We start from the raw sequence: 16358 nt of genomic DNA, 5'->3' as shown, positions 1-16358 counted from the left end.
ATCTAATAAAGCTTGCCTGGGGATCAGAATGCAAAGCTAGCCATAGATGCCAGGCAATGGTGGTGCACACCTTTGCTCCCAGGATTTAGGAAACTGAGGCAGATGGATCTCTGTGAGTCCAAGACCACCCTGGGCTACACAAGAGTAAATCAGTCTAAAAGAGTAACAGAGCTCACGCCTTTAATCCCAGCACTAGAGAGGTCTATAGGGAAGAAGCAAAGGGTCTCACATGTGAGATTCAGTTTCCAGTCACAGGGAAGACAGGATCTCCATTTCATCCTTGGTAGAGGTAAGAGCTACTGGCTAGCTGCTTTGCTTTTCTGATCTTCAACTTGAACCCAATATCTGTCTCTGGGTTTTTATTATTTCAGCAACAGCTACTTCTCCAGTACGATGCCTGCCTGCTGCTATGATCCCTACCATGATGATGATGGACTAATCCTCGGAAACTGTAAGCTAGTCCCTAACTAAATGCTTTCGTTTATGAGTTCTCTTGGCCATGGTGTTTCCTCACGGTAATAGAGCAATGACTAAGACATGTAATGTCCTTGTTACTTGAAAGAATGACAGCCAGTGTGTTAGTCCATCACAATAACAAAATCAGCTTACACAGAGGTATTGGTCCATAGTCAGCTCCATTGTTTTTAGCCCTTGAAAACACAGAGTTACCATGTAGTAGAGCAAAGCTCCTGGCTTCAATATTCAAATAGTAACTTGTAATGTGTAGTCTTTCCTTCCAGCCACCTGGGCCCTGTCAAGCTGTCTGAACCACCAAATAACACACAAGACACTATATTAATTATGAAGCTGTTGGCCATTTGCTTGGTTTCTTATCGGCTAGGTCTGACTTAATTATTAATCAATAATTATTCATATATATTTTACAAGAACTTATCTTTGTTAGGACTCACTCCTGCCACATCCATTCCTCCGGGAAGTCACATGGTGACCAGACTCCTTGTCCCACCTATCTTGCTTCCCTATTGGCCAACAGTGCTTTATTGGCATATACACAGGACCTCCCATCAATAACTTTTGAGCTTTCAAATAAGTTAGAAACATTTTATGTGGTCCTGAGCTTGGCAGCCTCTCAATTACTAAAGATTCCCTGGTGACAGGGAGAATATTAATGAATGTGACCTTGTCAGGTCCTCTGCAAGAGCTGATAACTGCTGAGTCATCTCTGCAGCCTGACATACCACTTTTTAAAGACAATATTCTGAACACTTACTACTGAGAGTTCATTAAGTTTATGATTGTCCTTCTTGTGAACAGTCATCCTGGGTCTTCTCCATTCCGTGTTTTTTAAATAACTATTTTAAATACGGGAGTTTAAAAGTATCTTATGTAAATCACTACGTAGCTCTGCCTGGCCAGGAACTTACTTCGCAGGCTAGGCTGACCTCAAAGTCATAGAGATCTAACTGCCTCTGCCTCCCAAGTGCTGAGTAGGATTTTAAGTTTTGTTTTTTAAATAGAGTCTGGCTTTGTAGCTCAGGGTGTCCTCAAACTGATGACCCTGCCTCAACCTCCTGATTGTTGGTATTAAGGCTCTCACTCATGGGGCTCATGACCTGTGTGATCTAATTGTTTGACCTAGTTGTTGGTAATCTCTTCCAACTGTGTGGTGGAGTGTTGAACTGCTGCTCTGTGCTTTTCCCTTCAAACAATACATAACAAATCCCATGCACGTCCCAGCTGCTCTTGCTGAGGCAGGAGGGATTCGATGCTCCAAGGCAGCCTGAGCTACATAGTGAAACCCTCTTGAAAAACCAGGCGTTGGGGAATGTAGTTCAGTGGAAGGGCACTCACCTGGCACGTGTAAGGTCATGAGTTTGAAACCTAGTTCAGCAAAAAGTACACACAAACAAAAAATACACAAAAAATCGCCACAATTAAAGTTATTGAAGAAAATAGTTTCTTGGGAGTGGGAATTTCTGGATGGCAAAGTATGTACATTGGCTTTATTAGGTCCTAATAGATTGTTCATCATCGGAGAAACTTCCAGGCCCATAAGCAGTGTTCAAGTTTTCATTTGTCTACTTCCTCACTAGCATTAGACAATGCCACACTTGCTTTTACAGTTACTGTAGTAGGTTTCTTCAGCTCTCATACACGAATTGGATTTCAAGCAAATTGTAATACTCTTTGGTCCCTCATCATATCTCTTAACTCATCTCTCTTCTCTGGGAAGTGTTTATTGAGTAATTAACGTCTTTGAGAAATTCTGTAATAAGCTAGAGAAAGCACAGGAAGGTCAGGACTCCTGCCGTAAAGGAAGCTTATGGTTTATAGATAGGTGAGATGTGCTTGCAAACAGTGTGTGCAGGCGCGCGTGTGTGTGTGTGTGTGTGTGTGTGTGTGTGTGTGTGTGTGTGTGTGGTGTGGTTTTTTCCAGACAGGGTTTTTCTGTATAGCCCTAACTGTCCTGAAACTCACTTTGCGTGTGTGTGTGTGTGTGTGTGTGTGTGTTTGTGTGTGTGTGTGTGTGCAGGGTGTGTGTGTGTGCAGGGTGTGTGTGTGTGTGTGTGTGTGTGTGTGTTTCTGAACAGGGTTTTTCTACTCTGTAGACCAGGCTGGCCTCAAATTCATGGATAGCCTCTGCCTCTGCCTCTACCTCTGCCTCTGCCTCTGCCTCTGCCTCTGCCTCTGCCTCTGCCTCTGCCTCTGCCTCTGCCTCTGCCTCTGCCTCTGCCTCTGCCTCTGCCTCTGCCTCTGCCTCTGCCTCTGCCTCTGCCTCTGCCTCTGCCTCCCAAGTGCTAGAACTACAGACTTTTGCCACCACACTCAGTGGAAACAGTTCTCAATATATCCGTTAAAATAAAATTGTAAACAAAGCAGAGTGTGTGGGAAAGCAAAAGGAACAGTGTAGTCCCCACCATTTGACGAGAGGGGGAAGGGAGAGAGGGGGCCAGGGGAGCTTTCACAGAATAAGAAGTTGAGCATGCTTGCCCTCATACAGTTTCCTTTGCCTAGAAAAAAAGAAAGTGTCTGTCTCAAGCGACCCAGTGAATGCACAACCTCCAGTCTGAGCTTCCTTGTCCTGACACGGAGCTGGTGAGGATGCTCTGTGAAGCCCATTTGTCTTGGGGCTCTAGAGCAGCATCATTCTAAGCAGGGCCTGAGAGCTTGGGCCCTGGTATCACAGTGCTGTGATCAGTGTCTACCTCTCCTGGGACCACGGGCAAATTAGCCGATACCTCAATCTCCTCCTCCTTAAAATGGAATCATGGGCATGGGGAGCCTTCAGCAAAAGTTTTTAAGTTAGCTTGTAAGAATCACTCAACACCTGCTCACTGCTCTTATTACACATGCAAATGTTTGCCTCTCTGCTGCTTGTAGACTCCTGGCTGGGATTCCTGCCCTTTCCTTACAGAAGACTCCCAAATTCCAACCTGATGGAAGAGTCTTCACGCCTCCCTGCTGCAGCAGATGTTCTGGAGGCAGGCACACAGGAAAGGAGGTGGCTGTCCCCTGTGAAACAAGTCCTGTGACTGAGCGTGGGCTCAGGCACTCAGCTCTGTGCATGTGACTGTAGGTGTGAGCTGGTCAGAGCCTTCTGGATTTCTGGTGAGGATCCTGAGGAGGTGGTTGGGAAAGAGCCACTGCAGCCTTTGGTGCTAAGAAAGAAGGCGGCTGCACACCTGCTCTTGTCTCGAGATCTGGGGGTGGAGGCCAGTTCCCCCTACACACACACACACACACACACACACACACACACACACACACCCCTAGTGAGTGGAAAGAGAACGTAGAACTATCTATGAGGGGCACCAATGAGAGGTCCCCACTGTGCAACTGCCTCAGTGTGACACATTTGCCAAGCACCCATGCCAGTCCTGATCTTAGAGCAGCGCTCACCCCGAAGCTCAGCCTTCTTCCATTTTGAGAACAGTTTGCGCATGCTCTGAAGTGTGAGAACTGCACCCCAGCTTCTCCTGGCCAGGACACTGGCAGGGACCCCGGGTCCATAGATGTGAAACCAAGGACAGAGGAACAAAGGGCTGTCTGCCAGGGGGACAGCAAATTTCTGGGTACCAAATCTGGGAAGACAGGAAAGCAACAAATTCCCCCTGGCCCAAGTTTGGCAGGCAGTGTGCTGAAAACTCCCTCTGTCTCTTTCTCTCTAGGAACTGGAATAAAGGTGACTCTCTCTTAGTATGTGCAGTACCCCATTGACTCACCTTAGGTGACTGCAGGCTTGGCTGGCTGTTGCCTCCCCTCTGTCATCTTCATCTTCTCGTGGGGCAGCCCTGACTAGCCAGGTCTGAGCACTTTACCCCTTGTTGGCAGACTGCCAGCCCTACCTAACCTTTAAATCCCGAGCCTGCAGAGATCCACACACGGCAGGGCCGAGTGGTGACACCCATACAACTAGCAAGGCACACAGCACACGGTGACCTCTGGACTCCAAGTTCCATCCATCCTCAGTCGCTGCAGACAGACCTGGATCCCAAACCGCACTTGAAGCCTTTAGAACCTCCAGGATTTAGGCCTCCCGGGAGCGGAGATGGCGGCCTACTTGACACAAGAGGTCAGCTTTTCACCAATGACCCCTCCCTCCACACACACACAGCAAAGGATCTTTGGCACCAGGTGGGATTCTGATGAATGGTTTGTAGGGGCCAGACCTGAGAGCGACAGGGCCATCATGAACGTCTTTCTGGATTTGTATGACCTCCAAATGAGGGATGTGGAATTTATTTTGACAGTTGACTTTAAAGAGAAACCCCTTCCAGCCAGGATACCTTTCTGCATACACGTGAATTTTCCTTTATATGTTATTTGAGGTACAAGTATTTTACCTCCACTCTTGCCCCTTCACCTTGAGGATTCATTTATTCATTCATTCATTCATTTGTTAGGTTTTTTTGAGACAGGGTTTCTCTGTGTAACAGTCCTAGCAGTCCTGGAACTCACTCTGTAGACCAGGCTGTCCTTGAACTCACAGAGATCCACCTGCTGCTGCCTCTGGAGTATTGGGATTAAAGCCATGCACCACTGCTGCCCTGTTACACTGTGTGTAGTTTCTGGGAACTGTTCTCTGTTGAATCTAGGGATATACCCTATCTTCATATGATCTGGGCTCCAGGGCTTGGGTCTGTGCCTCTACTGCCTTGGCTGTATTACAGGGGAAATAGACCCTGGGACCCTCGTGCACCTGTTCCTGACTCTCCACTCCCACTCTCTGAAGATCCCCAGCAACTATGGCGCTGCCACCATCATAAAGCCTCACTCCCGGGGTCAGCAGAGTGGAGAAGAGAAAGTGGAGAAGATGCCCCTCCACGCAGAAGACATCCGTCCTGAGATGAGAGAAGATATACACGACCCCAGCTACCAGGATGAGGAGGGGCCCCCGCCCAAGCTGGAGTACGTCTGGAGAAACATCATCCTCATGGTGCTGCTGCACGTGGGGGCCCTGTATGGGATCACACTGGTTCCGTCCTGCAAGCTCTACACCTGCCTCTTGGGTAATCGCCCCAACCCCTCTGTCCCAAGCCAGTACCCCAGCTTTCTCCCTACTCTTGAATGAGGTAAACTCTGACCCAGAAACGTAGCTGCTCTCTGTCCAGATTTTTTAAATCTTCCTTCATTTCCTGGGATACTGATAACTAGAGTGGGAACAGAGCCTCATGGGATTGGGATGCGTGGTGTCGGCTCTGGGAGTCCCTTAGCATGGATGCTAATATGAATGGGGGGAGCACAAATGTATAGCGAGGACTCGGCAGTGTCCGAAAGGACTTTTCTGTTAAACAGTCTCCCATCTCAGCACTACCCACCACAAGAAAGCCAAGGCCCTTGCTGGGAGGCATGAGAGCCTGATGAGGGCCCCATGGGATATTCGCTTAGTCAGGAGACAGAGCAAGGGGAAACTGTTCAGAGGAGACCATTAGAGAAGAAGAATGGAAAGGGTAGCCCACAAAAAGTATCTGTACATGATTCTGGCCAAGCCAGACTTGTTTGACTCGGAGAAAGGTGGGGCAGGCTCCCCAAATAGCCTAAGTGCACAGGTGTGTGGTTCTGTTGGTCCAGGTAGGTCCCATCAGTCAGCGAGACATTCTTAAAACGAAAAAGGAGGCTCAGAAAGTGCCCATTTTCCATTCCCTGGGCAACTAGTTCCTGCCCTATCTCCAGAGACCGTGTAGGACAAAGGGTCAGGAAACTTTTCACATTTGTTCCTGTCTCCTATCCACCCCTCCTTGCCAAGGACAGCCAGGCACAGAGAATAAAGTCTTCAGAAAGCCTGGCTTTCAGGCTGCTGTAGCAAGGAAGACAGTTGCTGTTAACTCAGTCCCTCGGGGATCCATGGGTGGGGGCTGGTGTAGGGCTGTCCCTGGACACACCTGTGCTTTCAGGCGATTCAACCTCTGACCCCTGATTCCTGGATCAGGAAGAGGGGACATGACTCTGAAGGCCAGACCCCTTACTGTCCTCTGAGGAATGGCGAGCCAGGGGTTCCTCTCTGGAAGAGACAGGACTCTTCTGGTAGCTATCTCTGGGAGGGTGGTGAGCAGAAGCTGGCTGCCCCTGCTCTCAGACTCTCAGTTCCCCCAGCAGATGAGCTCTGATCCTCGGAACTTCATCTTAGCTGTAGGTACCAGGGAAACACAAGAGAACCCCTTCCTCAGGAACACAGTTTTCCAGGTACCAAATAGGGACAGTAATGCTTTGTCATGATTAGGAAGGTCACCCTTTAGGTCAGCTGTGTGTCTTTCCAGCCTTTCTCCTCACTCAGCTACTTTGAGAGCCTGTCCTTCAGGATTTTTTTTTTCAAGACAGGGTTTCTCTGTATTGTTTTGGAGGCTGTCCTGGAACTCGCTTTGTAGACCAGGCTGGCCTCAAACTCACAGAGATCCACCTGCCTCTGCGTCCCTAGTGCTGGCATTAAAGGCGTGCGCCACCACCACCGGCTCCTTCAGGGATTTTAACATGAAGAGCTGAAGGGGGAAAACCTCTAGCCCACTTCTCTCTTTTTTTTAAATGTATTTATTTATTTTATGTATACGAGTGGCGTGTCTTCATGCACACCGGAAGCTATTACAGATAGCTGTGAGCCAGCAAGTGGGTGCTGGGAATTGAACTTGAGACCTCTGGAAAAGGAGCCAGTGCTCTTAACCACTGAGCCATTTGTCCAGCCCTTCTAACCTACTTCTTAGAACAATGTTACACCATGTTGTTTAATGACTGCTGTGGCCACAAGCAGCCCTTCCCGGGGGGCCATGGGTCTAATCTATTTGAACTGAGCTGTCTATCTGACAGTCACGGGGTTGAGAAGAACAGGCCACAGAGGTTGGGTTCTTGTCGCAATCCCTTGTGCTCACTGTGTGTGCTTGTGAAGCCAATGTGCCAGCGACACCTGTGACGTGAAACCAACACGGGCACTTTGGGTGCCCACTGAGGGCATCTGCTCTTTCTTTCCTCCTGTGATGGCAGGACTCTGGCTCCTGCGGGGCTCAGGGTCAGATCATATCCGTGGCAAGAGCTCAATCTACACACAGCCAGAAGCAGCAAACCACTGAAGTCTGCTCCCAGCTCAGAGGGACAGACTTTCCCTGGCTGCACACTGGCTCTGTGGTGATCCCACGACGGAATGGTATGTGTCAGGAGAGGGCGGATCTGTTTGGGAAACTGCCATTTCTGGGTCTAGAGGGACACAAGACAGTTCATACAATCTCTTGTGACTTCGACCCGAACTACCCCCCATGGCATACAAGGAGCCACAGTTTCCAGCCGCCCACAGGAGTGAAGCACTGTTGAAAGTCTCCTCCTTATGGGTACAGTCTTAGTCAGGGAACTCAGCAAGGGGAGACTGCTTCCTTCCCTATTAACAGTCGTGCCTTCTGAGCCTTTGACTTCAAAGACAGTGAGGTAGGACAGGACAGCCCTCCTTAGTCCACTATGCAAATGTAACATAGGCACCACCAGCTGCCGGCTTAAGTGTTACCCAACGTTGTATCAGCAGCAAGCATCCAGACTTACAGAGGAGAAAGGTTTGGGACCTTGGGGGACAGGTGGCGGAGCTGGAACCCCGCCTTATGAACAGACAACAGCTTCAGCCGAGGCCTACAGTTTTTGCTATCGTGAGACTCCAGGTGAAAACACTTAACCTTTGCTATGATCTACATCATCAAGATGCAGAGAAGTGATGGCACCTACCACCAAGGGTGTGCGCAATTGTGAAAACGTTAACATTCTTGGTAAGGCTCTGGCCACTGTGAAAACCTAACTGTGGGACTGACTTGCCCTGAGATGGCCATGTTACCTGCCATCACATTGAAATGCTGTTGTCCAAGCTAGTAAGTTGGCACAGACCTGTGATTCCTCAGTATCTCTTAAAATTTGGGGTTGTTGTAATTGATCAAACCAAATTTCTGTAGTTGCTGTTTTTCAAGGCCCTGGGGGATAAGCTGTGACCCTGAACAACTTAGAGGAAGGTCAGAGTTGATAAGCTCAGGGGCACTGCCCCCACCGACGGACAGTGAGAGTCCTGTTGCCTCTCTTGATTCTTTTCTTTATCTCTGGGACTTCTGAGCTTACCGCCATCTCTAGATAGAGAGCCGGAGGCGTAATGGGTGCCCAAGTGTTCAAGGCCACAAGATAACAAGGTCCGGGTGCAGGGGGAAAGGATCTTGCTAACTTCTGATGAAACAGCAGACTAGAAAGTCAGTGAAGGGTCCTTCCACCCTTGGCCCGAAATGGGATGCGAAATGGTTGGTGACTTCTCTGCTGTCTCCCGATAGGAATAGTCTACAATGTAGTTGCCGCTTTGGGCATCACGGCCGGGGCTCACCGCCTGTGGAGCCACCGAACCTACAAAGCTCGGCTGCCGCTGCGGCTCTTCCTCATCATGGCCAACACCATGGCTTTCCAGGTGAGAAGCTGCCCACTGAGGCTCCGTGTCTACCCTATGAAGGCTGCGAGGGACTGCGCAGGCCCGCTAGAGGAGCCAACACGGCAGCCATTGCCCTCCTCATTTTCCTGTAGTCACGAGTGCATGCTCAGTGCCGAGGTCCCTCGCAGCGTGGGGCGCTCAGTGCCGAGGTCCCTCGCAGCGTGGGGCGTCTCAGAATCGGCAGGATCGGAAATGGCTCCATTTATAGGGCCTCTGTTTTCCCTGAGTTCCCCAGGTAACATGTATGGGCTGCTCTGCTGTGGTTGCTCAGCTTAACGTATGAGCCATGACTCACTAGCCAATCACTGACCCTGGTTTCTTTGTTTGTTTGGTTTGGCTTTTTTTGAGACAAGATTTCTCTGTGTAGCTCTGGCTATCCTGGAACTTGCTATGTAGACCAGGCTGTTCTTGAACCTGGAGAGCCAGTTGCCTCTGCCTCCAAAGTGCTGGGATTAAAGGCATGCGTCACCACCGCCTGACTTGACTCTGGTTTCTTTAACACTCAGTGAACAATAAACTCATGGTGTAAGGTGTCTATCTCAGGAGTCCCAATGGGATCAAAAGTAATATGCCACAGACTTGGGGACTCTGCTGCAGATAATAAGAACACTTCAATGGCAAGCAGAATGCCAGCATTTGTGACATAGATGAACTTATTAAATCCTCAAAATGCCTTCGGAGATTGGGCCCTATTTTGCACTTGGTCACTAAGAAGCTGGACAGGTGAACACCGTGGTCCTATGAATGACTGTCACGCTGGGTAAGCCAACTGTTTGCTGAGGCAAAGTTATAACAAAACAAGTGGAAAGGTATTAGACTTCAGCAGGCACTTGGTTCCCCCAGGAGGGCTTCTCGTCTTAATACTGGGGTTCTCTTTCCTGTCCTTCCAGAATGACGTGTATGAATGGGCCCGAGATCACCGTATCCACCACAAGTTCACAGAAACGCACGCTGACCCTCATGATTCCCGCCGTGGCTTTTTCTTCTCTCACGTGGGCTGGCTGCTTGTACGCAAACACCCGGCTGTCAAAGAGAAGGGCGGAAAACTGGACATGTCTGACCTAAAAGCCGAGAAGCTGGTCATGTTCCAGAGGCGGTGAGTGAAGGGAGCATAGAGCCCTTTTAGGAACCTTGTTTTTTCTAATAGAACACATTAAATAAGAGCTGAAGGATTTTACTCCATTTGCATACTCACAATTGTTCTAAAACAAAACTCACTAATGTCTCATAGGCCCACAAGCATGGAGTATTGCTTTTTCCTTTCTCTCTGAGATATTTCCATGAAACAAATTGAATGCAACAAATGCTCATTGACTCAGAATAGTCATGGACACAAAAGTAGAAGTAACAGAGTCCTTTTCTTCAAAAAGCCTGTAGCCTAGGCAGGTATATACCGAAAATAACCAGAAGCAAGACAGAACACTGTCTGTACTGTGAAAGATTCATGGAGGCCAAGACCGTTTAGCGGGAACACAAGGGAAGATTTGTCGTAAAAAGCAGCCTCAAAAACAAGTGATTCTGACATTTGCCTATGGGCAGAGACATCACAAACAGTGCACAAGACCAGCTAACTAAAGCCTCACACTAGAAACAGCCCTTCTCCGTGAAGAGCTCTCTTGGCATCATGTGGCAGAGATATGCTTCAGAGAGGCATCCCCAATACAGGTGAAAGTAGCCCTTGATTGACAGGTGACAGTCAGGGAAACAAGTTAGATGTGGAGGACCCAGGCCAGTGAAGCAGAGGTAAGAATGGAAAGGGAGGCAGCCGGCTGCAGACGATGAACAAGGTGAATATGAGACTGCTTAACAGGTATGGGTCAATTCCTTGGTCTGTCAGTGTCTGGAGTGCCGAAGTAGAGCCTCAGAGCTGCAGGTGGTTGGGGGGCCCGCGGTGGGCCTCCTGGAAAATAGAGGAAGATCTGGGGATGATAGCAGGAGATGCATGCTTGTCACACGTTCTGTGTCAGAGATGGAGGAGGACACAGAAGGCACCCCAAAGGCAGTGGAGCTCAGCAGATGAGCTGTGGCTTCATCGTGACCTGTTTGGCCAACATGGCCTTACACTTTGTGAAAATAAACAATGGATTTCTAGTCAACAGACCCACAACCTTACCCATGTTCCACCAGTATTCCTCATATAAAGATGAGGCTGGAGGGACGATTGGACAGAGGGATGACACCCACAGGCCCACCTGGCACCTCGAGGGGCAAGCTGACTAAAGACTACAAGCCCGAGTAATGAGTCTTTTCTGTCCTGCCAACCAACCCCCAAATAATGACACTGAGACTTCATGTTAACTATGAAAGCTCTCGTTCCTAACTAGCTCTTATAACTTATATTAATCTACGTTCTACCATGTGGCATCACCTCTCTTCCATCTCATACCTCCTGTTTCCTCTCCGTGTCTCCTGGCGTCTCCTGTGCTCCTAGATTCCTCCCTCCTCGTCTTCTTTCTCTCCCTGGAATCCCACCTACACCTCCTGCCTAGTTATTGTTGGCTATTCAACTTTTATTCCACCAATCAGAAGGTGCCTTAGGCAGAGACACATCTTTACAGTGTAAACTAACATTCCACAATGGGCCCACGTGGCCCTGCTTGGCCTGGGTGGGTGGATGCCTCAATGGCTTGGGTCCTTCCAGAGGACCCAAGTTCCATTTCCAGCACACACACACTGGCTCACAACGTGTAAATCCAGTTCCAGGAGATCCAATGCCTTCTTCTGCCCTCTTGGAGTACTTCTACATCTGTGCTACACATACAAGCATGTAGGCAAAGCACTCATATACAGCGTGTGTGTGTGTGTGTGTGTGTGTGTGCACGTGCGTGAGTTGTGTGTGTGTGCGTGTGCGTTTTGTGTGTGTGTGTGCGTGTGTGTGTGTGTGTGTAAGAGTGGGATAACATATACCCCTCCTGTGGTCATAGTGTAGAACAGACAGTCCAGCCCAGTGAATGTGTGCTTTCGGCCCCTCTCCACGGCTTCAGTGTGCAATCTCTCCACACAGGTACTACAAGCCAGCTGCCGTGCTCATCTGCATCGTCCTGCCCACACTGGCGCCCTGGTACTTCTGGGGTGAAACGTTTCAACACAGCGTGTGCATTGCTACTTTCCTGCGGTATGCTATAGTTCTCAATGCCACCTGGCTGGTGAACAGCGCCGCCCACCTCTATGGATATCGGCCATATGACAGGAATATTGGCGCCCGAGAGAACGTCCTGGTTTCAGTGGCGTCTTTTGGTAAGTCATCAGTTTACAGCCAGACTATGAGAGGTGGGTTAGGATTAGAGCTTTAAGGCCATGTCAGAGAGACCAGATTATAACCTACTTTTATGATTACTCTGGATCTTAGGTTTCCACTCCAAAATGAGGGCTAATCCATTGATTTTAATTTCCCAAACCATCATCAATTATGACTGAGTCCTTTTTGTTTGTTTGTTTGTTTTCAAGGCAGGGTTTTTCTGTGTATCTTTGGTTGTCCTGGAACTCACTCTTTAGACCAGTCTGGCCTCGAACTCACAGAGATCCGCCTGCCTCTGCCTCCCGAGTGCTAGGGTTAAAGGCGTGCACCACCACTGCCCAGCTCATGACCGAATCCTTTTAACTCCTCCTTTTCCAGTCGTTTCTGAGTTAGGCTGCATCTTACTGGGGGACGGGAGATGCATAAATAGCAGAACGGTAGCACCAACGAAGGGGCCGGCAAAGCTTTCTATATGCAGCCTGCTGCATGTGTAGGAAAAAAATAACAGAAACCTAGTTCAGTAGACCCCAACTGTGCCACACTGCTGTCATTTCCTGACTCTTCCTCTAGCCTTCAGGAACGTTCCACCATCGTATGAGTCTCATTTGACCTGTGTTTGAAAACAAAAACACCTGTAGAATTCTGGGATTTTCATAGAAATGGCATACCGTAGGCTGATATGTGTCCTGTACTGGTAAGGGGTCTATACAGCGAGTTTCCCCAACTCCACAGTCCCGGTGAGCTCACAGTGGCTGCCAGTCTCCTGCTTCATCTCTGTTGCTATTCTTCCCTCTATATCTGCTCTTCTATCCCTCTCACCTCAGCCTTGACTGCCCTAATCTTCTTGTTTTATTTAGTCACCTGTCTCCTGGCCATGTTCTTTAACAAAGACGACCATTCTCCATAGCTTTCCTGGGCTATCTCTTCCTGTCCCAGTTGTTAGCCGTATAGCCTAATCTCCAAGACCCCCCCCCTCGTGTGTGTGTGTGTGTGTGTGTGTGTGTGTGTGTGAGAGAGAGAGAGAGAGAGAGAGAGAGAGAGAGAGAGAGAGAGAGAGAGAGAGAGAGAGAGAGAGAGAGAGAGATGAGAGATTCCATTTTGAATGGTTAGGTCCCATTCAGAGACTCCATCTTAAAGCACGTGCCAGTACCCTGGCCACACCACACACAGCCCAGTGCACAGGAGAATATCCGTGAGAAGTCTTGGTTGGAGCCATTTGGTTGGAAGGAATTCCTTCACAGTTTTTGTTTGTTTTCTTTCTTTCTTTTTTCTTTTTTCTTTTTTTGGTTTTTACGGAGACATGGTTTCTCTGTATTGTTTTGGAGGCTGTCGGTCTAGCCCTGCCTCGAACTCACAGAGATCCGCCTGCCTCTGTCTCCAGAGTGCTGGGATTAAAGGCGTGCGCCACCACTGCCTGGCTCAGTTTTTGTTTTCTAAATAACTCCCATTATTTTTGGGAGTATTTTGGTCTTATTTTTTAGTCAGGGTTTCACATGATAGTTCTAGTTGGCCTGGAACTCACTATGTAGACACTGCTGACCTCAAACTTACAGAGATCTGCCTAACTCTGCCTTCTGACTGCTGGGATTAAAAAATGTGCTACCATGCTCTGCTTTGAGGGATTTTTTTAAAAGAGTCATTCATTTTTATGTGCTTGAGTATTTTGCCTGTGTGTATGTGACATACACCCTGTGTTTTGCCTGTGTGTATGTGGTGTACACCCTGTGTTTTGCCTGTGTGTATGTGGCGTACATCATGTGCATGTGGGGCCTATAGAAGCTAGAAGAGGGTGTTAGGTCCACTGGAACTGGAGTTACAGATGGTTTTCAGCTACCATGTGAGTGCCAAGAACGATATCCTCTGCAAAACAGCAAGTGCTCTTAACTCCTGAGCATCTCTCCAGACCCTGGACTATTTTTCCTAACTTAAAAATGTTTTAATTAGTATATATTAGTTACATATAAAGATGGGTGACATTTCACGTGTGTACATGATTTCATTCTTACCCCTTTATTCTTTCTTGCCCCCTCCCATTCCTGCTAATCCCTTTCCTCTTCCTAAGGAGGGTTCCTACTCATACCTTTCTGTGTGTCTGCGGCCTGATGATTTGATTGGGTGGCTCACAGGAGCACACCCTGAGCATTTGTTTTCAGAAGCATGGTGCTGGTAAGTGTTTCCACCACCACACATCCTCAACCTTAGGCTGCGTGTAAATCCTTAGGGAAGGGTGGGGTCCCATGAGCCTTTCCATTTGCAATGGTGGAATGTTGACCAGCTCAGTCTTGTACAGATCTTGTGCAGTTAAATTACAGGTGCTGTGAGTTCAGGCTTGCTGCAGCCATACCCCGAAGACAGCACTCCACAATGTGTCCTCCCTCCCCCACCACTTTCTCTGGCTCTTAGCATCCTCTCCACTCTTCTGACTTCCTCGAGGGGTGATTTGATCTTCAGGAGTTCAGTGCCTTTTCTTGGTCACTTTTCCCCCTAACCTGAAAAGGGCCAGTATTGTTGGAATCAGTTCAGAAACAAGAGCCGTGCGGAGAACAGGAGAATCCACACGGATTGGAGAGATAATCTTGAATTCAGAATTTCTGTTCTCCCTTACCCTGCAAGGTACCCATCCTAGGAGTTTCAAGTCCTCAGTGTTAGCGAGAGAATGTCTGAGCGCTTTCAGAGTTCTCTTAATGTCTCCTGTCCCAAGGTCAAAGCTCAGAGGATTAGCAACCAGTGCAGTCTCCAGTGAGCTTGGAGTGGCTGAGGAAATGCCTGGCATTGGCCAGAACTCCTTCCTGATAAATTTTGGTAACTGCTGTCCACCTTGTTGGAACCTCCACCCTTACAGAAAACAATAATTCTTGGGGAACAGTATGGCTTACTCCATCTAAGAAGCACAGCTACAGTTGTCCCCTCTCCTCTGCCCTGCCCTGGACACAGGCACCTAGGCACAGACCCTGTGGAGCTTGGGCTCTCTTTCCTAAAGCACTGATGGTACTTCCACCATGAAATCTGTCCCCACAGGCCCAGCTTCTCTCCCATCTTACGATAGAAACTTCTTCTGACAAAGGCTCCCGGACAGGCTTGTGTGAGCAGAGTCTGTCAGCTGGTTTCCTGAGACACCTCCGAGGGCATCTATTTGCTTTAGAATATAGGACTGTGAGGCTGGGCGTTGGTGGCACAAGCCTTTAATCCCAGCACTCGGGAGGCAGAGGCAGGCGCATCTTTATGAGTTCGAGACCAGCCTGGTCTACAAGAGCTAGTTCCAGGACAGCCTCCAAAGCCACAGAGAAACCCTGTCTCGAAAAAAACCAAAAAAAAAAAAAAAAAAAAAAAAAAAAGAATATAGGACTGTGGGTTCATCTATTCTCAACAGTGGGGTTCTTGAAGGTTTGAGGTACACGGTGGGTAAGAAATGTACAAAGAGCAGAAAGCAGCCCCCCTAACTGCTCTCCTTGCTTCTGTTCCAGGCGAGGGCTTCCACAACTACCACCACGCCTTCCCCTATGACTACTCTGTCAGCGAGTACCGCTGGCACATCAACTTCACCACATTCTTCATCGACTGCATGGCTGCCCTGGGCCTGGCGTATGACCGGAAGAGAGTGTCTAAGGCCGCTGTCTTGGCCAGGATTAAAAGAACTGGAGATGGGAGCCATAAGAGTAGCTGAGTCTGGGGTCATCTGAGTCTCTGTTCCATAAACCAGCTGGGCCAACATTTAACATTCTGTTAACTACTTAATAATGCTACTAAATCTCACTCCTGACAATTTTGTGGGGGGGGAGGATTAGGGTCTCTCTCTGATCTATTGAGCTCTATAGACCAGGCTGACCTCGAACCCACAGAGATCCTCCTACCTCTGCCCTCCAATTTCTAGGATTAAAGGTGTGTGCCACCATGCCCAGCTCTGCAAAGTGTTCTTGTCAGCTGTTTAAGGCAACTCTACATTATGATACTATGGTAAAGCAGCAACTCATAGAAGATTTTAAAGAGTCCGTAGCTGCTCATCCAGCTGGCTTCATCTTTTGTTCAGCCTTCCTTGAGGTTTTATTATTATTATTTATTTTCTCTTCTCAAAGTAATCAGATAACTATAGCAATTCTAAACATCCAAAACAGGAAGGATTGTAGGCAAAGCTGGGTCAAACAAAAATATATAGGTACACATGATCACTATATAGAACATGGAGATGTAGGTACACAATCTTTGTAAAGAACATGGAAATGTAGACAC

General features: G+C 48.4%; 1 protein-coding gene across 2 annotated transcripts; it reads left to right on the top strand.

The window, feature by feature from the left end:
- Positions 1 to 393: 393 nt before the first annotated feature.
- On the top strand, positions 394 to 16023 carry LOC110343252 (stearoyl-CoA desaturase 4-like). 2 transcript variants are annotated; one of them, XM_040744017.1, is made up of 9 exons: positions 404 to 451; positions 2977 to 3057; positions 3343 to 3570; positions 4131 to 4534; positions 5195 to 5471; positions 8742 to 8872; positions 9784 to 9989; positions 11898 to 12130; positions 15596 to 16023. In XM_040744017.1, exons 4-9 carry the CDS (start codon positions 4511 to 4513, stop codon positions 15793 to 15795), a joined length of 1071 nt encoding a protein of 356 aa, XP_040599951.1. In that variant the 5' UTR covers positions 404 to 451; positions 2977 to 3057; positions 3343 to 3570; positions 4131 to 4510; the 3' UTR covers positions 15796 to 16023. The 2 variants fall into 2 exon arrangements, with proteins under 2 accessions (XP_040599959.1, XP_040599951.1); XM_040744025.1 differs by lacking the exon at positions 2977 to 3057 and having other exon boundaries at positions 394 to 451.
- The last annotated feature ends 335 nt before the right edge of the window (positions 16024 to 16358 follow it).

The sequence above is a fragment of the Mesocricetus auratus genome, unplaced genomic scaffold, assembly GCF_017639785.1.
Source record: "Mesocricetus auratus isolate SY011 unplaced genomic scaffold, BCM_Maur_2.0 Super-Scaffold_4256, whole genome shotgun sequence".
Classification (NCBI taxonomy): Eukaryota; Metazoa; Chordata; class Mammalia; order Rodentia; family Cricetidae; genus Mesocricetus; species Mesocricetus auratus.
This window is presented reverse-complemented; position numbering and strand designations above follow the sequence as displayed.

Coding starts and splice junctions, on each gene's coding strand:
- LOC110343252 (XM_040744025.1), top strand. CDS start 4,511: ATGGCGGCCTACTTGACACAAGAG. Junction 4,535..5,194: donor CGGCCTACTTGACACAAGAG/GTCAGCTTTTCA, acceptor CACTCTCTGAAG/ATCCCCAGCAACTATGGCGC. Junction 9,990..11,897: donor CTGGTCATGTTCCAGAGGCG/GTGAGTGAAGGG, acceptor CTCTCCACACAG/GTACTACAAGCCAGCTGCCG.